Below are 25,728 nucleotides of genomic sequence, written 5' to 3' on the forward strand. Positions count from 1 at the left end.
AAAGGATGGGGGGGGGGGGGGGGGGAGGGGGTGTAACTACGGGAAATAAATCCTTGTACGAATCGTAAAACTTGGAAAAATGTGCTGCTCATCTTACCGACAAGATGGAATTACTCCAAGACGAAGGTCACGCATTGCTCATCCCCATCCACAAGCTGGATGCACTCCAAGAAAGACGAGGGTCATGCAATGCTCATCCCCACCCACAAGCTGAATGTAACTCAAGAAAACAAGGTCACGCAATGCTCATCCCCACCACAAGCTGGGTGTACCTCAAGAAGACGGAGGTCACGCAATGCTCATCCTTACTCACAATCTTATTGTACGTATCTTATTGTATGTATTCCAAGAAAGAAGGTCACGCAATGCTCATTTCGACCTACCAAGCCACCCCCAAGCTTACAGAGACCACGTTAAATAAAATGCCCACCTTTATTTGGGTAACTGTGTATGCTATTTTACCCAGGCCAACGCTGTGCTTGAATTGTTTTTGTGGTAACGCCACTCCTCCCTAATCAGGATTCACCCCAGGAGGTCACTCATAGCTCAGTTCGTATCATCCAAAAGCAAACAACTCCCTAGTAAACATCCGAATCACGTAACCAGTTGCTTGCCGTCTATCAAACCAGGCATTGTAACAATATCTTTATTTACATCAATACTTTTTTTATAAACATTATAAAAGTTGGATTAGTGTCCAGCCTGATTTGGATACCAAGTATATTCTTAAATCTTATTTAGGACAAGATGGCAAAGGCGTCTGTGTCTTCCATACCATACACAACTCGTGAGACTCCGTCTGCATTGTACTGTGAGGATCTTCATGATTGACCCCTCTTTAGGATGAAAAATATACAAATGAACCGTTTTTAGCTCGATCTTTCCACTATTGATCCTTTTTTGGTTGATTCCACAATGATTGACTCTCAATCAGGATGACCAGTCCTAGGCTCGATTTCCCGCTCCTTTCTGTGAGCCCGCAGTACGAGGGGCTGATGAGGCCTAGTGACGTTAACGTTGGAGTCTAGACCAATTCATTATTTATCAATTTTCAGCTTGATCTTTTCATGATTGATCCGTTTGAATATTGAGCTCTCCGAAGAGTATACATATTCTCAAGATATTGCATCCAATCGTTTTTTCACTTCTCCGTCCAATGTTGAGCTTTGCATGACATATCCAGTTCTATCTTCCCTAATGAGAAGTGCTTGTTGGCTCTTCTGATGATTCAGCTTGTTCACCTTTGGTGCTACCCTCGCCCCTCCATAGTTTCATGATCCATGAGCTTCCTTTTATGAGTGACATGAGGACGGGGAGAGATATGGGCAAAAAGAGAGGGATATATATGGCATACCTAAAAAAAACGTTGGTAAAAACGTTAATGCACAGGAAGAAAGGCATTCTACAAAAACAGAAAAGAAATCACTCACTTTTGGTCATCAGGGAAGTATAGAAGAGCTAATATGGAAGGGTCAAAGAAAGCTTTTTCTGCCAAGAAAGAAAAGGTGTTATAGACACTGATAGTCTTATAAGCCACGTGCATACTGTTCCAGCATTGCTGGTGAATTCTTGCTCGAGTGACCACAAGACAACGGAAATGTCAGAAAGTCCATTTCCCATTTGACATTTCCTTTGTCCTATAGTCAGTCAAGCGGAAATTCGCCAGCAATGCTGGCAGGTGCTGACAGAGCAGCTTTTAAAGATATGATGTTACTTAAAAAAAACACAGGGGCTCGATTATAGTAAGAGAGTAATATCGGTGGGACATAATGACAACAATACGGATGACACACCTGATGAGACAATAGCGGACTTGGCCTCTAGAAATGCTGATGTGACATTTCCCAAAGCAAGCTCTTCTTTACTCTACAAAAGAGAATAAGATAATGAATCAAAGGGTTCTACCTGGTTGTTTATTTGGTCACCAGTCAGAATGTTTAGAGCATGTTTTACCTAGTTGTTCATTTTGCCACCAATCATTATGTTTAGAGCCTGTTTTAGCTGGTTGTTTATCTGGTCACAGACTGCTCTACCTGGTTGTTTATCTGGTCACCAATCACCAAATTTACCTTGTGTATGGCTGCAAGAGCTTGTTCTACTTGGTTCTTTATCTGGTCACCGATCACCAAATTTACCTTGTGTATGGCTGCAAGAGCTTGTTCTACTTGGTTCTTTATCTGGTCACCAATCACAAAACTTACCTTGTGTATGGCTGCAAGAGCTTGTTCTACTTGGTTGTTTATCTGGTCACCAATCACCAAATTTACCTTGTGTATGGCTGCAAGAGCTTGTTCTAATTGGTTCTTTATCTGGTCACCGATCACCAAATTTACCTTGTGTATGGCTGCAAGACCTTGTTCTACTTGGTTCTTTATCTGGTCACCAATCACCAAATTTACCTTGTGTATGGCTGCAAGAGCTTGTTCTACTTGGTTGTTTATCTGGTCACCAATCACCAAATTTACCTTGTGTATGGCTGCAAGAGCTTGTTCTACCTGGTTGTTTATCTGGTCACCGATCACCAAATTTACCTTGTGTATGGCTGCAAGAGCTTGTTCTACTTGGTTCTTTATCTGGTCACCGATCACCATGTTGCCAATCTGCTCAAGAAGATGAGCCAGGGATGTGAGGGTAGTAGTAGCAGTTGCCAGATACTCCATGGTCTTCCGACGGAACAGGGCTGTCTTTTCCTGGACAGAAAGGCAACAATAAATTCACCATAAAGACTATCATATAATCTAGTCCAAGAACCTAAATAAACCTACCCAATCAGTCAGATCAGTACTTGAAACATCCACAAGAGTATTTTGAGGAGACCCCTATAACAAAGAGATAAGAGTAACAGTATACATGGGAGGCTCAGTACTTGAAACATCCACAAGAGTATTTTGAGGAGACCCCTATAACAAAGAGATAGAGTAACAGTATACATGGGAGGCTCAGTACTTGAAACATCCACAAGAGTATTTTGAGGAGACCCCTATAACAAAGAGATAGAGTAACAGTATACATGGGAGGCTCAGTACTTGAAACATCCACAAGAGTATTTTGAGGAGACCCCTATAACAAAGAGATAGAGTAACAGTATACATGGGAGGCTCAGTACTTGAAACATCCACAAGAGTATTTTGAGGAGACCCCTATAACAAAGAGATAGAGTAACAGTATACATGGGAGGCTCAGTACTTGAAACATCCACAAGAGTATTTTGAGGAGACCCCTATAACAAAGAGATAGAGTAACAGTATACATGGGAGGCTCAGTACTTGAAACATCCACAAGAGTATTTTGAGGAGACCCCTATAACAAAGAGATAGAGTAACAGTATACATGGGAGGCTCAGTACTTGAAACATCCACAAGAGTATTTTGAGGAGACCCCTATAACAAAGAGATAGAGTAACAGTATACATGGGAGGGGCCAAAGAGGCGTGGAGGAGCATGGGACTCTAAGGTTGGAAAATATTGTTCAAAGACAATGGTCAAAGTTAAACTGCGACCTTCTAAAGAGCCCTAGAGTAATCAAAGCTTAGTTGACAAATCTAGCAATAATATGCCGCTCAGCTACATGCTTCTCTGTGTGCAAGACTCCCTTTAGCAGTTTAGTATAGCATGTCATTATAATGTAAATTATTAAGAAGAGGCCAACAGATTGGAAATAGCAGGGGTGATCCATTTATATTCAAGCAAATCTTTAGAATACACACATGCATGATAACTTTCAGGAAGGCACTGTATTGGTCAAATCTTGTTTTTAATGATACCTGTAACTTTTATCGCAATGCAAGACTTCACTAGGCTGAGACATGATGAAAATGGTGTAAAAGCCCCTAAATCATTTCAAACATAATGTTCAAGTTCTTGCTATGTTCTTTGCATAATCTGCTTGAAAATGTGGGATAACTCTACTTACAACTGGTTCGGCACCAAGCAGCAGCTTGAGCTGGGTGATAAACACTGTAAGAATGCGCCTTGTATCCAAAGCCATCCTCAAAGGCAAACTTGTATTACTGGGTACATCATCCATGTTGTATACCACAATCCCTCCCCACTGTGGACTCAAAAAAGCATTGCTTGGAACAGAAGAACCTGAAAAATATGGGAAACACTTTTTTAACTTACAAAAGAATTGCTTGAGCTGAGTAGACATCATATACCTTTTAACAAGTATTATATGTCATTTATATTATAAGAGTAGCGAGAGTGTGATTGCAATAAATATTTTTCCATCACCTATATATTAAAACCACCATCTGTTGCTTCGGATGTGCAAAAACGTGTGTGCTCTTCAGACGGCACAGTAATGTATAGCTGGCCTTTTACAGTTGTTTCCCTGAACATGTGTAATACACTTTAACTTATTTAGCATAAATACACACTAATACCCCCACTTATACTGGCTTGATTACTAAATTTTGACTATTACACTCTGTTGCATGGGTTTATGAAAACAATTCTATCATCAACAAGTATCCATAGCAAATAATACTCACCATCTTTGCTTCTGAGGTGCAAGGGTGTGTGCTTCTTGGATGGCACAAATACTATGAAGTTTAAGTTAGGGTGAAGTGACACAAATGAACCTGAAAAAAAGAAAACATAGAATATAGTTATAAGCACCTCACCACCATTTCAAACAATTTTGGCCAGCAGTAACTGGCATGCACACTGAAAAAATACTAAAAAGAAGCCAAACATTTCTAGCAATGGCTGTTGGTTCCTTGCATTCTGGATTGAATTTCACAATTCAAAGCATATTTTTAGGGAATTTTATCCTGATCATCCTCACACCATTTCATTTTTTCATAATGTAGTATTATATATCCAATAATTCCTGTATCTACAAGTAGCCTTGTAGCAAACATAATAAAATAAAATAAATAACAAACTCTTCACTTGCAAATGCAACCTTTAGCAATACTACTCAAGCTTTTTTCATGAAACTTTCAGTCTCTGGATAGATTTTGATACCTCAAATAGATAAACAATATGTTTGTTCAGGTTTCCTAAATTTTCTCACCCAGTTTAGCCTCCACAGGATTGATAATGTGTGGCAAGTCCTCCTGGTGAAAGAAGTGACCATTTTTGTCGTCCTGTCTTGGTGTCACCCCAACTTCTCCATAGTGGAGGATTTGTGAGTCAACACTGATGTCCAAGTGATGGAAATGCATAAGAAATGGCTGCAAGTAACCTAGACACAGGCATAATATTAATAGCGATGAAAGAGTGTGGAAAGAAACACACTATGAAACTGTAAGGAAAATTAGAATGTGTGGTGAAGTAACATTAAAAAAATATGGAGGAATGAAAACTAGAAAGAAACTTACTGTCAATAGCTCCTTGAATGTCCCATTCAGGGATCCAGCTCTCAGGGTCGCAATTCAACAAAGTGAATGAGATCTGGTAACCTGGTGATGTAAAGAGAAACAGATGTTAGTTTTACCAGACATGGCAAGCACATATACAGGGGTGTGCACAGGCACTTGCATGAACAGCTTTAATTCACTTGGATCTCACCTGTCACTGATTTCTGTGCTCTCATGCTTTCTGCAGTGTGCTGTGAGGAAAAGGGGATTATACACATGGTCATACCCATCTTCAATATGCACAGCCAACTGGGAGATCAGAGATAAATCAACAAAAGGTTGAAGTTTTATGCTGTATGTGTAATAAATGTGAAAAAAATGCTATATGGGAGAGATTGATTGGATAATGCTGGTTATAGTTCTTTTTCCTTATGCTCTAAACACAATTCATAACCTGCTAAGTAGTATGCAAAGTCACCTTTTCAGGTGTCCTTAGTGAGGAAGCCATAAAGGCATCTTGCACTGATTTCTCATTCACATAAACACTTTTCACAATGTCTTTGATGTTTGCAATATCTGAAAAAGTGAAATAGGTGTATCAGTCAATTGGTTAATCAAACACTACAGCAGAGCTAAGCATTATATACATTATGCTTTTACACTAAAGAATGGAGCCATTTAACGAAGGATGGGTTGAATTTTGGCTGCACTAACACACACATGGTTTATATTGTTACCTTTTTGTGGGAGAATTGCAGAGAAAGCCTTGCCAACATAACTTGAGTTCCAGTTTATAGACATGTCCTGAGGCAGGACAATAAAGGTATAGATGCTTTCCTTGGGTCTGTTTTCCCTTTTATTCCATAACTCATTGAAGGCTTTGTCTAATTCTAAAACAAAACAAGTTATGGTTAATACTATATTGATACTCTATTAATTATATATAATTATATAAAATATTATTATTATAAAAAGAAACAAAAAGTGCTATCATTGGAAATTGAACCTGGGTAACTGCCGTCCAAGACAAGTGTCCGCACTGCTAGACTAACATGGCATTGCTAAGTCGATTTGTAACTAAAATTAGTTTTAATTAATACTATTGGTATTGACCGTTCAAAATTTTTTTTGCTAGCATGTCAAATTAAAGCATATTCTTTCCAGAAACAATATATAATACCCGCAATAATCGATCACACTACTGTCATACAATGTGTTTTATGTATGTTAACATTCTAGAAAGGTGCAAAATCGTTATTCAGCGAATAAGCGAGGGCCATGTGTTTGTATGAGTTTTGTTTGATATTTAATTTTAGCTGATTGGAAACAATAGTGAAAAATGTATTTAGAGATCTATCCTTATCTATTTTGTCCTTCTAACAGAAGAGGCATTTTTTTATTACCCTGAAAACAGAGAACCTGCTAACAGAGACTTTTTCCTTGTGTTTCTCGGACTTAAAAGGTCACAGTTTTGGCTAGTCGCTCCTTCAGCACAAATTCAAACAAACAACGCGAAAACCCAGAGACATGAATATTTGGCAAATACTAAAACAAAGAGAATTAAAAGCTTTGCTAGCATTTTACTTGTTTTGTTTGAAAACTAACAGCTTGAATTAGACTGAACTGTAGAAGACCGATTGACGTCAGCAACGAAGGGGCATGCACATGCTCAACACACATGGAAGACTTTTCTGAAGAAACTAGATATATATACTTTACAGTCGTAGTAAAGAATAACCATAGCGGTCACAGGTCGATGACATAGCTCTTTTATAGTACTAGTTGAACAAGAAGTACATATATGATCTAAGGATTTCTGTGTTGCTAAAGCACAGAAAGACCACAAAAAGTTTACGGATGATTGATCCGACCATCTGGCGGTCGAGTAACACAGAAGTCCCTCTAATAACTCTTAAATGCTTTGCAAGCATTCACAAGTTAAAAATGGAAAACTTGCTCTCACAAAATAATGGAAAATGTTTTTTTGGATAAAAACACATAGAGCAGATAAAACTGAATGATCAAATCAGCCTGAATATGTAACTAACCTTGAATAGATAATAGATTTTTGTTTCCTTGTGATAATAAAGCTTCCTCCTCTGGACTCATACTTATCACAGAAACCCTGTAGCTAGGAGTAACTTGCCTTGAGTTAACTGTGAAGTGAAATGGTAATGTTAGAGTAAAAGAAACTGATAATAATAAAGATTTTATGAATCAATCATCAATTAGTTTAGATAATTATATCATATACAATATATTATATTATATTTTTAATTTATGATTTTCTTCATATTTTGGTACAATTTATTTTTAGATACAAATGTACCTCACCATGGTTGAGGTCCTTGACAAGTGATTCCGCTAATGAAGATGGGTAACCATCAGATAAAAGAACTTTGACATAAACTTCATATCTCAGCTAAAGTTGATAAAGCAACAATATAGAATAAAGAATTAGAGTGCAAACAACAACAACAACAACAAAAAAAAAACAGGAAATAGACTTCTACTTCCATCCCTTCACCACCCCTGATCTGTGTTATTAAATAATACCAAACAATGCAAATTGACATCAATCAATGCCAATTCACAGATTGAACATGTCAATCATAAAAGCACGAATAGCCAATCATGGAAAGAGATGATGCAATAACAGACATGTGTTCCCACAAATGTCTCACAAAAAGTCGGCAATAGACGCCAAAAAAAGATTGGTTTGAGATATTTTTCTGCGAATCTGGACAAGCAAATAAGCATCTTTCAGTCAGGTTTTATATAGAACCTAAATACGAAGTTAGGTCAGAGAGGGCTCTGGCTAGTCATGAACACTCAAGAGGGTATGGTTACTCAGTACCGTTCAAATGTTTTGAGAGTTGAAAACAATGATTGCTTGTGTTTTCAGACAAGAAAAATAGGAACCTATCTTGTAGTTATCTATTTCTATGCTTCTTTACAAGATTTTCACCAAGCTTGGAAAACAAGACAAGTTTCCATCATATTAGGTTATTGTGTTTTATTTCCCAAGTCGCAGGAAAACCTTATAAAAGTCTTTATTTTAGATAAATCCGAGAACAGGACTCACTGTCCTCATCTGACATGTTGTAAAATTTGTAAGACTTTTGTGGGACATATGAAATGCACTTCACTGGCTTCTATTTTGCAGCTTTCTGATTTGATATTCGTGCGTGTATCACATCTATAAATTTATGTGATAAGGGAAAGTTCATTTATTATCCCAAGTGGGGGTTGGGGTGGGGTGAGGATACTATGGGGGTTCTTGAGAAATTTCCGAGGTCTTAAGAGGGGGGGGGGGGGACGTCAAAAGTATTTGGATTTAAAAAGGGGTGCACTGATTCTCATGGATGTTGTCTCTTCTTTATAATTTGATGAAGTGTCAAATCAGGTTTCTTGGTTCAACAAGTCTTGGTTTTGGGGGCAGTTATTTGGCATGCACAATCCAGGAGTCCAGGATACCTATTAAGCCACGTTTTATCTATGCAATGCAAACCTGTATACACCCTATATACATTTTCATGGTTTCCGCTATATGATATTTATTAAGTGCTTATGTTCCATATTTAAAATTATTAACAAAACGGTTTGATGCTATTAGCACTTATTCTTCATCATCAACATCTTTGCTAATGTCTAATTTGCTGTCTCCCTCTCTCTCTTTCTTTTCTTATTTGTGCTTCGCTTTTTTTGCAAGGAAAAGAATGAAAAGCCTTTTTGCTTCCTCTGGGTCATATAACATCAGCCTTTATCAGGTTGACAACCTGGATTTAGTCGCACCTTCAGAAATTGAGTGCCTTCAATCTTTCTGAATTAATATTTTCAGGGAATTCTTTCCACTTTCTGACCAGCTTGCAGCTAATCTCTTGCTCACATTCCTTTGACATTGTCGATTTATTTCCTTTCTTTGCTCTTTCTTTCTTCGGTTTTCTGGAGGGGGGGGGGGACACAGAAAATATGGGGGTAGGATAAGGGGGCGTATGATAGATAGGACTTGACTGCAATCATGTTTTACCAGTGCAATCATATGGTTATAAACCTCAAGAGATGTTAGGCTCATGCGACCATTCCTATAAATAACAACAACAACAAATGTGTGTGCCTAAATACTCCACCTCCCAAAAAGCTCTTGGCAATGCAGTAATTATTTACTTCATCTGACCTTGATAGCAGCCAGCTCTTCGATGTCACCATAAGGAAGAACAGCTCTGTAAACTTTAGTGGTGTTCCACCAAAGCGGCAGACCAACGAAGAGGAACACGAAACCAACACTGAGCGACACCACAGCCTGTGTCCATTTCTCTGGGAAGATATCATATAACAAGTACACGGGTCACTATATAATCGTAGTAATCTAAAAATACTATTCGCCGTATCAATTTTTATCAGACGTTACAAATGAGCATTTTGTTCACTAAAAACCGACATACCTGTAGCTTTTCGCTGAGGTGAAGTTTGAATCTTTTCTTTCGCCATGTTGGAAAAGTAGACTGCTGAAAGACTGGGCACAACTTACACAGGAATCCCACACGAATTTTCTCATCGCCCTTACACTTACACCATACACCACGCACTTACGTACTTATCAATACATTTTCAGGCCTAAACGATTTATAAAATTATATGAAAAATTTAGATTAAAAATATTTTTCAGGTATTTTTTTTTTCATTCGCACGCGATGTTTTGGGATTCCTGTCTAAAAATGGCCGCCTACCCAAAGGTGAAGTATCTTATCGTAAACGCAGATGATTTTGGCTACTGCAGCAAAAGAAATCAAGGTATCCTGCAGGCCTTCCAGAAGGGAGTAGTCACAAGCATATCTTTAATGGTTAATGCAGAGTCAAGTGTACAAGCTGCCGAGTTAGCCAAAGAACATGGCCTTCCTGTCGGGTTGCATTTGAACTTGTCCGAGGGACGCCCTCTTGTTTTGGGACACAAGACTCTTGTAGACAGCGATGGGTTCATGAAAGCAAAGGAGCAGCTTCAAAAACTTCTTTCTCAAGGAATCATCGACAAGAAAGAGGTTTGTATAAAGGCCTGTCAGGCTCATGTCATATTCCCTCAGCTATAGCCTTTGTTTAATGAGAGTTTTATACTTGACAGAGAAGATTTATGGAAAAACACATAATAAATGTGATATGACTGCTGAAAGGATATAAAGAGAACAAATATCATTGCTTGGGCAAAAGAGTGGACAATCCTTACCTCCCCTGGGAGGGTAGGTGGGTGATAATTATATTATATTATATTAGGGATTTAAACCACCATCAGGGTCTGGGGTTTTATGTCTGTTTTATTTTTCATTAAGGCGCGATATCGAACTTTTCTGGCAATTTGATATTTAAGTTATACGATATTTATCACTCATCTAAAATCGGATATAAATCAGATATTTTTATTTCACAGGGTTCTAGTATCAGATATTTAGTCGATAAAATAACAAAGGAAAGTAGAGGAGTCTAGCCATTATCTAATAGCATATAATTAGATGAAAACAATGCTAATATCCTAGTCTTAATATTAGATATCAGGGATAATGTTCAATATCACGCTCTCTTTTTTTAATGCAAGGTCATTTTTTTGGTAGTCTCTTGGTGTTAAGGAGCACTAGCACCAAAACACAATGGAACAAAAGCCAAAAACAAAGACCTTTGAACAAGACAATGAAATAGAGTACAAAGGCCTTGAGCACCAGAAACAAAGCTATCCATTACACCAAGAAATACCCATTTTTTTGCTTTTCTGACTCTCATCCCCCCCTTTTTAGTATAAGTACCTCTCCCCCTCATGCTTTCCCCAAGGCCTTTGTAGATTTTATTGTTGTGCTGTTTCTTTTCACACCAACTTATTCAACATATATATCTATACTTTAGATTCAACAGGAAATAAAAGCTCAACTGCAGTGGTTTCAGGATCATGTTGGCCGTAATCCAACTCATGTAGACGGCCATCAGCACGTACATGTTTTTCCTACAGTCTGTGAGATTTTGGCAGCCACCATGCAGCAGATGGGGCTAAAGAAGACTAGAAACCCAGTAGAGTTGTCTCTTCAGAGCTGTCCATGGATTCCTCAGGCCCGACTGGAGTTTTTTAATGGAGTTGTACACAATGCTGCTGCAGCTCTGGATGTATATAGCAAAGCTGGCATAAGGTAAGATGACAAATTTAATCAAATGGTAAAAAAACATTTCTCACTAGCCTTTTTTAAACAGTACACCTATAGATGTAATAACTTGAGCATCCAGACATATGGATGTATGGTACCCAGGATTTGCTGAAGGGTTTGCGTAGACATCATTAGACAAATTAGAAATTAGACATCATTAGAAAATGTGAGATCCTTCAATAAGAAATTTCTCATATTTTGGCAGTCATTGTTGTCTACATGCCTAAAAGAACCAAACCATAACATGCTTTCAATGATGAAATTGTGGCAGGTAGTACGGTTACTTCCTTCCTAAATTCACCCTTGTCATCAACATGTTTTGGCAAAGCACTTGTTCAGGGGAGGAGCTTACAATTATGGTATTGCCAAGGATAACTGCTTCCTTCATTTACTGTTTCTATTCATGTTCAATAGCTTCCCTCAAAGATTTGTTGGCCTTACTACAATGGGCAAGAATATGACAGAGGAGAGATTGCAACAGGCTTTGAGCACTGCCTTTAAGTGTCAAACAACATTTCCAGATAATGGCTGGTCCAATACCTGTGAGCTAATGGTTCATCCTGGTTTTGCTAGCACTGCTGGGCGTGGTGGTTGTGGGGGAGGTCCAGATGAATTTGCACAATCTTTGGACAGAGAACATGAACTGCATATCCTAACTAGTGAAAGTTTTCGGAGTTTTCTGGACTCACAAAATTTTCTACTTCAGTCATATCACGATTTATGACAGACTATAGGATCTGGGGTGAAATTAATTTAATTATTTATTTTCATTGTCAGATTTCTGTACATTATTAACATCAAAGACAAAACTAATTATCAACAGGCCCATAGCCAGGGGTGGGGGTTTGGAAGAACCTCCCCACTCTACTGGATAGTCCGCTGCAAGCTAGGACAAGCTACCTAATAGAAAATTGTCAGCTAAATGGCTAAATGACCCCCCCCCCCCCCAGCTCAAAATCCTGGCCACGAGCCTCATCGAATGATATATACTCAAAAATATTTGAAGAGATAAATATTTATTAACAATAGCCTAAGATACACATATCTACATTAACTACATTACAATACTAAACTATTACAAATAAGGCATTGGAAAGTGGGAAATTAAAGCATTTGTTTTGTTTAAATAGGATTGGTAAAATGTTATTGTTCATTTGTTAAAAAAAATATACAAAACCTCGAAGGAAAAAATATTAAATAAAATGAAATCGTCTCTTTGACATGGAAAATAACTGCATTTTATAACTTTGATGCAGCATATGCAGATTTCTGTGTGAACTGTTCCTCCTCTGTTGAGCCAGCCATTGCTGTCACAGAACTCTTGCCCCCACTGACTGCAATGGAAACTTTGTCAAAGTAGCTTGTGCCAACTTCTCTTTGATGCTTGTGTGCAGTGAACCCATACTTTGCCTGGGCGAACTCGTCCTCTTGTAGTTTGGTGTAGGCTGTCATTCCATGATCTCTATAGTCACTTGCAAGCTTGAACATCCCATGGTTGAGACTGTGGAATCCAGCAAGTGTAACAAACTGGAATCTGTAACCCATTTTTCCAAGTTCCTTTTGGAAGACAGCAATCTCTGCATCACTGAGGTTAGCCTTCCAGTTGAATGAAGGTGAGCAGTTGTAAGCGAGTGGTTTTCCAGGGAACTTTGCATGGATAGCATTGGCAAACCTTCTTGCTTCCTCAATGTTGGGTTTGCCAGTTTCGCACCATAGCATATCACAATAAGGTGCGTATGCCAGAGCACGAGCAATGGCCTGGTCAAGTCCTGGGCGGGAACAGAAGAATCCCTCTGGAGTTCTCTCACCAGTCAGGAATGGTCTGTCATTGGGATCAATGTCACTGGTGACCAAGGCAGCAGCATTTGCATCAGTGCGCCCAACAATCACAAGTGGTACACCCATAGTGTCGGCTGCTAGTCGAGCTGCATTAAGCACCTTTATGAACTGTCTTGTCGGGACAAGCACTTTTCCTCCAAGATGACCACACTTCTTCTCTGAAGCAAGCTGGTCTTCGAAGTGAACCCCGGCTGCTCCAGCTTGAATCTACGGGGAGAAAGACATTGTTAGAAACTGTGCTAACTTTCTGAATGCCCATAGCTAAACACTCTCTTGAGAAATACTGACGGAGTGAAAATGAAAATGCTAGAGGGAAAGTGAAAATTACTTTGCTAAATGGGAAAAGATTTGGGTTCATTTACAAATTCTTATTATCTGTTGTGCAAATGGGGGGGGGGGGGGAGGTGGTTGCTAGGTCCTTTATTCTTACCATTGCCTTCACAAGTTCAAAGGCATTTAAGGGACCACCGAAACCAGCTTCACAATCGGCCAGGATTGGCAGGAAGAAGTCAGTGGAGTTGTTGCCTTCCATGTGGTTAATCTGATCTGCACGCACAAGTGCATTGTTGATTTTCTGCACCAGTTTAGGGGCAGAGTTGGCAGGGTAGAGGCTCTGGTCGGGGTAAGTCTGGCCGGCCTCGTTATTATCAGCGGCCACTTGCCATCCGCTCAGGTAGATCGCCTTGAGACCTCCTTTTGCCATCTGCACGGCTTGGCCACCTTAAAAGTAAATTATATAAAGGATAAAGTTAGGGTTTACGTTAGAGCATGTCAATGTGAACAAACCACTAAAAAGTTAACGTTTTGGAGAATGTTAAAATGTGAAAATTTGAACTTGTTCGAGAGAAAGAAAAGCGACCAATGTTTTATTTTTTTTCTTAAAAGACAGCGTAATGATTTTTTCGAAATATGCAAATGAGCCGTTTGAGAATTTTTCAAGTAATATTAAAAGTACTTAAAAATAAAAGCACCATTTCGAATAGTGGTGTTTCCACTTTTTGGTTGATAGCCATAATAGCGCCCTCAGTACGTTTTTAGCAGAGTTTTTTTTTTTTCTAGTGGCACGATGCGCAAATAAAATGAACTTTGTTCCCAAGCGATGTGCTTGAAATTATTCACGAAAAAGGTGAAACAAAAAAAAAAAATCAGGGATCAAAACAGTGCGACAAGCACAAAGAATGGCGAAGCAGGTGTGAAGTTAGTCTTTACTGCAAAATGGTTTTCGTATTCTAGAGTTTCCCATCATCGATATCTTCTTTAGCTCATGGCTGATGCAATCGCTAGAGCTACGTGGCATACAGTTGATCCTTTCTCTCACAAATCACAATTCTACCGAAATTAGCAGATTTCTACCACACTTGGGGTTTTCTACAGCTTGTTTACTGTGTCGTTTTCTTAGCAGCCCCTTTTCGAGACCAAAGACGAATCGTGACTTGATGTTCGCGCCACGCCACACCGCTTTCACTCCTTCTTCCATATTAGCGAAATTCTACCATATTTGGGAGAGCTAAGATTTCACGTGGGGTCTCCCCGAAACACGCAAATGTGAACGAAAACAAACCGCTATATGCCGAGAAGCGAAGCGAAAAAAGTAATGGCGACCTTAATAAAAAGATATTTTTACCTGTGAGAGCGCCGAGTGCGTTCACATAACTGGCGCCTCCACGGCTGATATAATTCCAGAGTTTCTCAGCGCCCATCTTCGCCAGAGTATATTCAATTTGAACAGAACCCCGTAAGCGCTCTACCATTTCTGGGGTGTAGTCTCTTTTTACGCCGGCCCATCGATTGTTTTGCGATGAAAAAAAGGCCATTTTGAAATTGCGTTGAAGAAATTGCGGAGCGTCTTACGGGATAGTTCGATCTCAAAGAAATCGTGAAATGTAAAGTTCGTGATGCGTCCGAATATTTTATTATGCGCTTTGTTGGACTTTGATCTCTTCTCAAAAATATTTCCGATTGGTGTATAAACAATAGCTTTGTTCTCTCTTGAATGTGATTGGACAAGTCATGGTTGTGTACTTTCCCAGTTTTACGTAAATGACAGTGGCAATCGTGTTTGAAAGCACGCTAAAAAAACGTATAGCGCGGCAATGTAAAATAATTCCTAAATAAAAATATTGAATCGAACAACATCAGTTACTTGATATTGTCAGCCGTCTAAATAAAAAAATCATAACACTACTCTATATTGCTTCCAAACATCAACAATTTTACGTTTACGTGATTCTATGCGTGTTTGCTGTGCGTGGGCGGTGGGGGGGTGTGTATGAAGGAGGCTGCTAATACGTACGCACTAAGAAATCCTTCGACATTTTATTCCTATAAACTCAAACACAGTTTTTGCTAAATCGATTCGCAAGTTAACACCAAATGAAACGCTACAATTAATGGGTTAGGGTTTGTTGTTTATACGTGGCCATGCAAATAAATAAATTTTGGACTTTGATCGTTGACATATTTGGGTTTAGAACCGAGGCTGCTCATTTACATATTGCATTACGCATCGAATCCTTGGTTGTCACCAAAATTCTGAAGGTAAGTATTGCGTCTCCCGAGTTTCTTTGGTGTGTTTTATTACTATATGAATCAAGTTTGTGTGTTCCTATTTAGCTTTGGGGTACTTTTTTAGCAATGTGTTGTTCCGAGTTTTCGAGAATGTCATTTCACTTTGACACGTGTCTAACTAGAAACGGCAAACCGGAGAAACGAGCTTCTGATACTAAGTAAGCTATCCGAGATAATTTGATCTGGACATCACATTTAGTTTAGTTTGAGATTCATGATTTCCCAGTTTCCAAGTTTTCATGCATTGGGTTTTCGTTATAGACTCTTTATTTGTTGTTATAGTTAGCTTTAAGTGAACTTTGTACTCTGTGATATTTTACTATTATGTCAGCGTAGTCTATCGACCCCTCTCCACAATTTTTAGTGTGAGAACTGCTATTTATTTCTTTATTATTTTTTTTATTACAGGGAATTGCATTGTAAACATTCCTGATGAGAATGAACTGCCCCAAAGGTACTTTTTACTCATTTGTTTTCCTTAATCACAAACAATATATGTTTTTGGAGGTCAAAGGTTACCTTATTAACTGCGTTTAAATCAGGACGTTCATATTTTTGGTATATATACGCCAAAATAGAATATGGGGCTGATTGAATGTGGGATGCTTGGGTCTCCCAATAACTAATTTAAAGTTATCTCCTTGTATGACTTCCTAGTTTAAGTTATAGACAATAATGTTTCATTGGTTGTCACATGTCAAATACTTCTGGTAATAAAAATGAATTTTCTTTATTGGACTTTGATCTTTACAACGAGAAGAGTTCTTGGACTATGAACTTTGATATTCTTATGAAGTAGAAAATTATATTGCAGATGAATGTTTGCTCAGGGTGCTTGGCAAATAGTAGTGTTCACAAGGCAGTCATTGTTGAGACATTAGAGAGCTTAAACAAGTCAACACGAACGGCATCAAAAACGCTGCGCACACTCACAAATTGCTGAAAAAGGCGTTGACGTCTGTGACAGGAGATCTCGAATGGTGTTCCTATTTTTAAGTTCTACGTGCGTGGTCATGGACGTCAAAGCTGTCTTTCAGCAATTAAGGAGCATGCGCACCGAATTGTGAGATGTAGAATAGCTTAGCCCCCTTCTTGGGATTAGGCAAAACTAGAGATTGGGTGATGCCCCCCACTTAAATTCAGAAATTTTGAGGAAGAATAAAAATAAATATATATTAGAGAGTCCATGAAGAATAACTTACCCTGCTCCCTCTTTTATAAATTCTTTTGCTTTTGCCCTCTGAGTAACATACGGTCTATTCTTTGTTCCCCTAGGTGTGGAGGTGGTCAGTGATGTCCACCCGGACCATGCTCACATCCTATCATATCAAGCACTGGAATTCCTGGCTGACCTGCATAGGAGGTTTAACTACACACGAAAACAACTTCTGAAAAAACGCATGCAAATCCAGAGTGAGATCAATGCTGGGAAGAAGATAACCTATCCAGTGAGCAACCATTCCAAAGACTGGAAAGTGTCGGCAGTACCACATGATCTTCAGATGCGGCATGTTGAGATTACTGGGCCTACAGACTGTAAGATGGTCATTAATGCCATGAATAGTGGCGCCGATATGTATATGGCAGATTTTGAAGATTCCTTATCTCCCACATGGAAGAATATTGTGGAAGGCCAAGTGAACCTCCTGGAGGCCAATAAGAAAACCATTCAGTTTGTTAACCCAGATGGTGAGACTTAATTAAAAAGGGATTTTTTATTGTGAATTATTCTAAAACTTACATATAACTTTGTCACTTCCCTAGACTTGGGGGGGGGGGGGGGTATTGACTCCATGTATGAAAATTCTTTTAGAAATATCTTTTTTGTCGATGAAGGGGAAGAGGGTGAGAAAGAATTTTTGCAGAATGCTGGATTCTTAATGCTTTTTCCTTATATTCTAGTCTCTTATTCGATCCTACCTTAGGCCTTGTAGTCAAACAATTCCCTTTCTCACAAAAAAACAGCAGGAACTCAATCCTGTCAGTCCCCCTTATTTCTATTCAATTTTGCAGCCATAGTTAGATAAATGCATGGTTTTCCATCAGGCTCAGTGCGCGAGCTAAAAGACAAGACTGCCTGCTTGCTGGTTCGTACTCGTGGGTGGCACCTAGATGAACGGCACATCATCTGCGATAATGAACCAATGGCAGGGGCCCTTGTGGACTTTGGCCTTTACTTTTTCCACAACCTGCATGTCCGCCTTGCAGCAAACTCAGCTCCTTACTTCTACCTGCCGAAAATGGAGACCCACCTTGAGACAAGGCTGTGGAATGATGTGTTCAGGGCTGCTCAAGACTACATGGGGGTGCCACAAGGTCAGTAACAAACCCCCTCTTCAGGGCTTACTCCAGAAAGCCAAAAGGTCAGTACCAAACCCCCTCTTCAGGGCTTACTCCATAAAGCCAAAAGGTCAGTACCAAACCCCCTATTTAGGGCTTACTCCATGAAGCCACAAGGTCAGTACCAAACCCCCTCTTCAGGGCTTACTTCATGAAGCCACAAGATCAGTACCAAACCCCCTCTTCAGGGCTTACTTCATGAAGCCACAAGATCAGTAACAAACCCCCTCTTCAGGGCTTACTCTATGAAGCCACAAGATCAGTACCAAACCCCCTCTTCAGGGCTTACTCCATAAAGCCACAGGGTCAGTACCAAACCCCCTCTTCAGGGCTTACTCTATGAAGCCACAAGGTCAGTACCAAACCCCTTCTTTATGGCTTACTTTATGAAGCCACAAGATCAGTACCAAACCCCCTCTGTAGGGCTTACACCTGAAAGCCACAAGGTCAGTACCAACCCCCCTCTTTAGGGCTTACTCTATGAAGGCACAAGATCAGTACCAAACCCTCTCTTCAGGGATTACTCAAGGAAGCCAAAAGGTCAGTACCAAACCCACTCTTCAGGACTTACTCCATAAAGCCACAAGGTCACCCCCTATTCAGGGCTTACTCCATTAAGCCAAAATGAAGGCCAAGTAAATCTCCTGGATGCCAATAATATAACAATTCAGTTTGTTAACCCAGGTGGCAAGACTTAATTGAAGCAAGACATAACCTTTTATTGTACATATATCTAAAACATACACGTTTGTCTCTTCCCTAGAAGCCCAGTCATTGTCAATGCTAGACGGTTCCTTTTTCTTGACAAGCATAAAATAAAATAGCTCGTTCTGCCCTCTAGTTCTGCTCATAAGCTATTTATTTGATATGCATTATAGGAAAAGTTGAAAAAAAGCATAATAGATAAAAAAGAGGGTGGGGTAAGAAATCAAGAATTCCAGCCTTTTTAGGTATCAAAGCATTATTTGAAAAAAAACCCATCTGCTAATATAGTATTTTAATGCCATGGAAACAATTTGGTCAATCAATCAGGAGTACTTAATCCTGCATGTGATTTTTGCAGGCACCATCAGAGCCACAGTAATGATCGAGACACTTCTCGCTGCTGTGAACATGGAGGAGATGCTGTATGAGATACGTGACCACTGCTGCGGTCTGAACGCTGGACGATGGGACTACATATTCAGTGCTATAAAGAGGCTTCAGAGGAAACAAGACGCCATCTTCCCTGACAGGAAGCAGGTAACCTTTTTATTGCTTTAAAATAGTTTCAATTTCCAAGAGAGGAACTAAAGGCATAGACTCCCCTTTGTGGGTATTGTGGGCGCATACCCAAGTATTGGCTGGTGGTGGGGGTGGGAGGGGGGTGGTGCACAGTAATAGCTATTATGGAAATGACACAATTCTGGTGGCCATAAGGCACCTGATATAATTCTTTAATATGTTTTTATTTTCAGGTCACCATGACTGTGCCATTCATGAGAGCCTACACAGAGCGCCTTGTCCATGTTTGTCACCAGCATGGTGCGCATGCAATGGGAGGAATGTCAGCTTTCATCCCCAGTAGGCGTAACCAAAAAGTAAACAAGGTAGCCATGGAGAAGATCCGTCAAGACAAAGAGCGTGAGGTGGCCGACGGCTTTGATGGAACCTGGGTGGCCCACCCTGACCTGGTTCCGGTTGCCAAGGAGATATTCATGAAGGGCATGAATGGAGCATGTAACCAGAAACACCGATTGCGTGAAGATGTCAATGTCCAGGTTGAAGAACTGGTCACCATACAAGTTCCTGGTGGCAAGATAACAGAGGAGGGAGTGCGTGTCAACATATCTGTTGCTCTCCAATACCTCAACAGCTGGATGATGGTAGGGTCTCCTGATTTCTGTTCCTTTTGATGAATTTCTTTTTCTTGGGTAATGCATACATGTGACTGTTTGCCATACACCATAACAAATACCAAAAGGTTTTTTTTTATGTTTGACTGATGAGTAATGTTTTGATTCCAGGGTATAGGTGCAGTGGCAATTAACAACTTGATGGAAGATGCGGCAACGTCAGAGATATCCCGTGCCCAGCTGTGGCAGTGGCGAAGGCATGGTTGTCACCTTGACGATGGCAGGCAGTTTACTACAGAGTTATTTAACACACTACATGAGGAAGAGCTAGCCAAGCTTGGGGGGCCATCAAAGGGCAAACTAGGTCAGGCATCACATCTTCTGAAGCAGATGGTAGTGTCCGATGTCATGGAGGAGTTCTTGACCATCCCAGCATATGAAGTCTTATGTAACCCATCTCCAAAGCTTTGAATGAGACACAAGGTTGCACAGTGTAGTGTAAAATATGGAATCAACTCTCTTTTGGTTGCACGCTAAAGATTGCAGTATAAGAAATGCAGTAAGCAGTATAAAGAGGGTGAATAAGTGTGGGGGTGCAAACAAAAGAAATCAGATTTACATCTCCTTTACAACAACTTTGATTTGTTGCGATTTATTGTACTAAAACACATCTACATGTTAGCAACAATAAGCTAATAAATTTCTTTCATTTTCTTGTCTGAACTTTTAATCTAGTACATACAAGCAATATGAACATTACTGTATCATGGGCTCGAGCTCATGATAGAGCTATGGACAATGATTAACTTTCTAACTAATACCATTTCATCAATGTCCTCTCCATCCCTTTATAAACTTTGTTCGATTAACATCACAAAGGGGTTTTCTTATATATATACATTCTATCCTTTAATAGGAAGTGTACTACACTAAAAATGATCAGTACCACTATTCTGGCAAAGAAAAGACAAATACAATAATGCCGACCCCAAATCAAGGCATCCTAAAAGCCATAACAATCTCCAAAGATAGTTATAAGATATCCAGGTAACTTTAATTAGATATCCCAAATAACCTTTCTAGTTGATTCTTGATCAAATGATAACCAGCTTATGAATATCAATAGATGCACATTCTCACAAGTAAAATCTGCAAGATTTTGGAAATTTTCATTGTTTTAGTATGATATAAGATAGCATTATAAAAAATTTTGGGGGAACCGTAAAAAAATGACCTAATAAACGCCCGGGGCGTTAATTAAATTTCGATGGTCCGAGGGGGAGGGGGGGGGGTGTTCATTAGATAGAAGGCATTTATTAGAAAGGGGCGTTCTGTACAAACTATGAAAATATAACAAATCCAACAGGCCTGTAACCAAAATCAAAATTTCACCGAGGCAAAGCTAGCCACTGGATGATAAATCTGACAAAAGCAGGTGTTTTATCTCATACTTTTCAATTGTGAAACACTTATCATCAAAATTTTACCGAGGCGAGTGCCTCACTTGCCTCATGCTGGCTACGGCCCTGCCCAAACGCAGTGGGGTTCTAGTCTCAGCCAGGATCACTTTAAACTTAAGCCTGTGAGCAAGCATTTACCATGCGACAAATGCAATGATTTAATGGTGCAAGTATGCGGTAAACGGAAACGAGAAGTAGGCCTTATTCCTGGATGCTACACTGCGAAGACAAAACGAAATAAAGTTGCTGACATCCTAAGCAATGAGATCAGGAACGTTAGACAGCGGTACCCTTATTTTGAACTTGACCATTTTTATTTCCAGAATTCCTATGTCGTTTGTTTTTAAGCTGGCAGGGAAAAGAGCGGGGGAGGGGAGGGGCGTTTAATAGAGTGGGCATTCATTACAAACTTGTAGGCTTAGAGGGGGCGTTTATTAGATCAGAGGCGTTTTTTAGATATGGGGCGTTTATTAGGTCTTTTACGGTATTCAAATTCAATTTTTCGCAAGATTGCTATAAAGATTATGTGCTATAAAGATTATATGGACTTTTATAATAATATACATAAGTGGAATTTTATCCTAATACCATCTGTTCTACCTTGTAGTCCTGTATTGAACTGGAAATCACAGGCTTAAAAGATGAACTATCCTTTCGACTCCTCTCTTGGTTTACATCAATGAACACAATGTCGCTATCAGTGCCAAAGCAATGCCATGCTGACTCAAATGCATGGAATTTCATGCGACAGAGGTTCTCATCCTTGGAAGGGTTCTTGTAGTAGAAACACTTTGAATCCAAGTCATATCCACACACAATGACAAAGTGTCCATTGTAATTATCTAGTCCAGTACACTTTGAACAGTAAGATGCCATTATCATGCTATAGGTGTCCAGAGGTGTGCACCAATCACAGTGGAGCATGTAGGAGTTGGTTAATGCTATAGCAACATATCCACTGCTTAGCTTTTCAAGGATTTCTTCCAATGACACAACCCTGAAGAGGAAAACATTCCGTTATTTAAGATGAAATATGAACAAGTGGATGAGGCGGTAGATCACATAAGGACCGGAAAGGTGGAAGAGAGAACATCATTAAGAACACTCAAAAACTATTTTGGAATTTCTGATGGCCCGACACCCCCTATTCCAATCACCCTGGGAAACAAAAACTTGAAAAAACTTGGGTTCCACTGCCTCTACTGGTCATTTCCTTATAATTAAAAAAAAAGTGGGGGTGCCCAGGCCCACCAGGTGATGTTATCAATTTTCAAAATAAAGTAGGAATAACGTGTTAAAATAGAGTTTGTCTTTTGGTCGAGGGTAACTGGTCGAGGGTAGGTAGTCGAAGGTAACTGATTGAGGGTTGAGAAATGCCCAAAAAAATTCCGAGGGTTGAGTAATGCCAAAAAAGTTTCCGTAGGTGATTTCATTTGATGTTGACAGAATCTGAATTGTTTACTTTAGTAGCTCCCGCAATAGACTGGATCCAAATTTCACCACAGGCATTCCACAGCACGAGTTAGTTTCCCGCCAAATGGAAGTACAGAATGCCCAGATCAAAAGTGAGGCGCACTGGGATTTAATTTCTTCTACTTTATAACTTCTACTTTCAATAAGAAATAATTTTTGAGCTAGAATTGATGGGAATTTGAACTTTATTTTGCTTTGCATTAATTACATTCACTGGTTGAGACATTCATGTTTGCACTGTCACTAGCATTGAAAAGTGCACCATTTATATTCTGCCTACAAAGTTCAAATTCAAGATGGGAATTTCATATTGTTAAAGTAAACTTTAACAATAATGCTACTAGAGTCTTATTTTTGGGACTTGGACCAGCCACATTGACTACGTTTTTAAGAAAGCGAACAAAAGAATGTATGCGATAAGAATTCTGAAAAGATTCGCTCCATTTTAGAATATGGTGCCCCAATATATTCCAACCTCACTGAATTCCTCTCTGATTCCATTGAGAGGATTTAGGAACGCGCCTTAAAGATCGTCTTTCCCGGTGTTAAGTACTCTGAATGCTTGGAGAGTCGGCCTAAGAGTTCTCAAGGGTAGAAGATCAGAACTCTGTAAAAAGTTCATGAGCAGCCTAAGTAGAGACAACCCATTACACCAGGTTGCTTCGTCCAGAACCTCGAAGCCGCTACATCAGTACCTACGAGCAAACAGAGAGATTGTACCTGACCTATGCCACACAAACAGGCTGGCGGACTTTGTGACTGTAAAATACGTGGAATTCCTTCAAGACATGTAATATATTTGTAAAAAAATGTAATTTCGTATTTGTAATCATGTGCGCAGATACCTGTAATTCAGATTTGTCTGCAAAAGCTACATTAAACTATCTATCTATCAATTCATTTTACCACTTTTACATCACGAAAGGGTGTGCATCTGCACCCCTGTACCTCCCCCTGAATTCCCCATTGGAATTCCATGCTTCAAACTCCCATTTGTTTGAATAATTATGGTTTGCTGGTATAAAATAAAAAAATAATACATGGGCACTTTCTATCTTTACCAAAAGAGTCAGATTTTACTTTTAATCTTTCACCACAAAGGCCAAAAAGTATGATAAATTGAACAGTTCCTGGGTTTTTTTTTACTTTCTGTGCAAGAAACCATTAAAAAAAACCTTGTGTTGCAATTAGTCCGATGATGGCCTCTTTTTCGACATAGATTGACTGGAAAAGTGCAACTCTGTGTGGCTTGCAATCTCATGCAAAATGTATGGTCAACAGACATGAAGCGAATAGAGAGCAAACTATAGCCTACACAAAGGTGTTAGTTACTTTTTCGGTGAGAAAAATAAATGTCCAGCACGCCTTGCTCTTGATCTTGGCATTCCGTACTTCCAATGTCTATTTGGCAGGAAACAAACTCGTGCTGTCAAATGCCTTTGGTGAAATTCAGTTAAACTCTATCTCTGCGAGATACTAAAGAAAGTAAACAATTTGTATTCCGTCGACATCAAATGAAATCACCTACGGAAATCTTTTGGGCATTTCTCAACCCTAAGAAATATTTTGGGCATTTCTTAACCCTCGACCAGTTACCCTTGACTACCTACCCTCGACCCTTGACCAGTTACCCTCAACCCTCTACCCTCGACCAAAAGACAAACTCAATTTTTCGAGGATTCTTATTTTCAAACCTACGAATTTGTCAACCCTCGACTACCTACCTTCGAACATTTACCCTCGACCATTGACTACCTACCCCCGACCGTCGACCAAAAGACAAACTCGACAAAATATGCTTAATTCTATTGAAGTAAATAACAAATAATTTTGCAAAATTTAACTGATTTGAAAAAGTTGTGATTGGTTTTGTATCTTGCCCCTTTACCTAAATAACATTGAGTTACAGGTGTGATGTTAAGAGTGGAATAACAACACACGGATTAACTAAAAGAGTATACTCATTTGTGATTATTTGAGCTAAATCACCTCTTTTCGACGTCTATTCCGAGCTTCTTTGCCTTGCGAAACAATCGATTCACTCGATTCGAATCCATTTGAAAAGTTTCACAATAGAACGAATTGCTTTTGTAGGCTATATCAACGCCTAGAGTCTCTGTGAAGAAACCACATTTCATGCCATAGTACGCGAAAATACTGGCTAGGTCAATCGTCCATACACTGTTGCCAAATCCCAAATCTTTGCAGACGTCTTCAAATTCTGTTTTTGATAACCGATTCCCGCGAATTCGGCGTAACACCATTTGAACACAAGCAAGCCCACAGTCCCAATCAAATTCTTGTTTTATATGAGGTAACTCTAAGCGAAGCATGAGAGATCCTATGTTCTCTATACAAAATATTTCTGATTACACTGACACGAACCACAATAAAACGAAGACTGAGTGAATGTAGTTTTACTCGGTAGACTGGCGATGTGGAAGGAATATGTGACTTGGTATTCATATTCTACGGAATCAAAAAACTAGTATCTCCAAGTTGCAGTAAGGCATTATTTTAGATGTACGTACACAGAGTAAAAATAAAAAAAGAGAATGTTTTTATTTGTCAATAACCTACATATAGCACTTTAGACCTTTCGAAAAAATAAAACATCTTTTTTGTACTTTTTAGATCAACCGTCAATTTCTCTCTACTTCCAAAATCGTGAGACGAGCCGACGAGCTCTTCAGCTCCTAGTCAAACAGGATTTTATAACCGGTTTT

The 25,728-nt window shown here is 39.3% G+C and overlaps 5 protein-coding genes across 8 annotated transcripts; 2 read left to right on the plus strand and 3 right to left on the minus strand.

The window, feature by feature from the left end:
- Positions 1-632: 632 nt before the first annotated feature.
- Positions 633-9,856, minus strand: LOC5519646 (GPI transamidase component PIG-S). Of its 4 annotated transcripts, none has more exons than XM_048727145.1 (16): positions 9,751-9,856; positions 9,483-9,622; positions 7,640-7,727; positions 7,354-7,461; positions 6,043-6,195; positions 5,784-5,881; positions 5,517-5,553; positions 5,327-5,407; positions 5,020-5,190; positions 4,493-4,582; positions 3,913-4,088; positions 2,766-2,819; positions 2,532-2,690; positions 1,794-1,866; positions 1,431-1,488; positions 633-1,354 (listed from the first exon to the last, which is right to left on the minus strand). In XM_048727145.1, exons 1-16 carry the CDS (start codon positions 9,794-9,796, stop codon positions 1,195-1,197), a joined length of 1,692 nt encoding a protein of 563 aa, XP_048583102.1. In that variant the 5' UTR covers positions 9,797-9,856; the 3' UTR covers positions 633-1,194. The 4 variants fall into 4 exon arrangements, 3 of the variants coding, with proteins under 3 accessions (XP_048583102.1, XP_048583101.1, XP_048583103.1); XM_048727144.1 differs by having other exon boundaries at positions 5,517-5,556; XR_007307689.1 differs by lacking the exons at positions 633-1,354; positions 1,431-1,488; positions 1,794-1,866 and having other exon boundaries at positions 2,595-2,690; positions 2,766-3,380; positions 5,517-5,556.
- LOC5519738 (carbohydrate deacetylase) lies at positions 9,620-12,707 on the plus strand. The gene is made up of 3 exons (XM_001639475.3): positions 9,620-10,344; positions 11,195-11,472; positions 11,902-12,707. The coding sequence occupies exons 1-3, from the start codon at positions 10,000-10,002 to the stop codon at positions 12,209-12,211; spliced, it is 933 nt and encodes a 310-aa protein (XP_001639525.3). The 5' UTR covers positions 9,620-9,999; the 3' UTR covers positions 12,212-12,707.
- LOC5519647 (isocitrate lyase) lies at positions 12,485-15,229 on the minus strand. The gene is made up of 3 exons (XM_001639572.3): positions 14,951-15,229; positions 13,757-14,046; positions 12,485-13,533 (listed from the first exon to the last, which is right to left on the minus strand). Exons 1-3 carry the CDS (start codon positions 15,138-15,140, stop codon positions 12,727-12,729), a joined length of 1,287 nt encoding a protein of 428 aa, XP_001639622.1. The 5' UTR covers positions 15,141-15,229; the 3' UTR covers positions 12,485-12,726.
- Positions 15,230-15,779: 550 nt separating this feature from the next.
- On the plus strand, positions 15,780-20,784 carry LOC5519739 (malate synthase). The gene is made up of 7 exons (XM_001639476.3): positions 15,780-15,864; positions 16,303-16,348; positions 17,170-17,583; positions 17,941-18,210; positions 19,298-19,476; positions 19,692-20,099; positions 20,241-20,784. The coding sequence occupies exons 2-7, from the start codon at positions 16,327-16,329 to the stop codon at positions 20,538-20,540; spliced, it is 1,593 nt and encodes a 530-aa protein (XP_001639526.2). The 5' UTR covers positions 15,780-15,864; positions 16,303-16,326; the 3' UTR covers positions 20,541-20,784.
- Positions 20,684-25,417, minus strand: LOC5519740 (protein GUCD1). Its single transcript, XM_001639573.3, has 2 exons — positions 24,992-25,417; positions 20,684-22,526 (listed from the first exon to the last, which is right to left on the minus strand). The coding sequence occupies exons 1-2, from the start codon at positions 25,333-25,335 to the stop codon at positions 22,106-22,108; spliced, it is 765 nt and encodes a 254-aa protein (XP_001639623.2). The 5' UTR covers positions 25,336-25,417; the 3' UTR covers positions 20,684-22,105.
- Between the last annotated feature and the right edge of the window lie 311 nt (positions 25,418-25,728).

This window comes from Nematostella vectensis, chromosome 4 (assembly GCF_932526225.1).
Source record: "Nematostella vectensis chromosome 4, jaNemVect1.1, whole genome shotgun sequence".
Lineage (NCBI taxonomy): Eukaryota > Metazoa > Cnidaria > Anthozoa > Actiniaria > Edwardsiidae > Nematostella > Nematostella vectensis.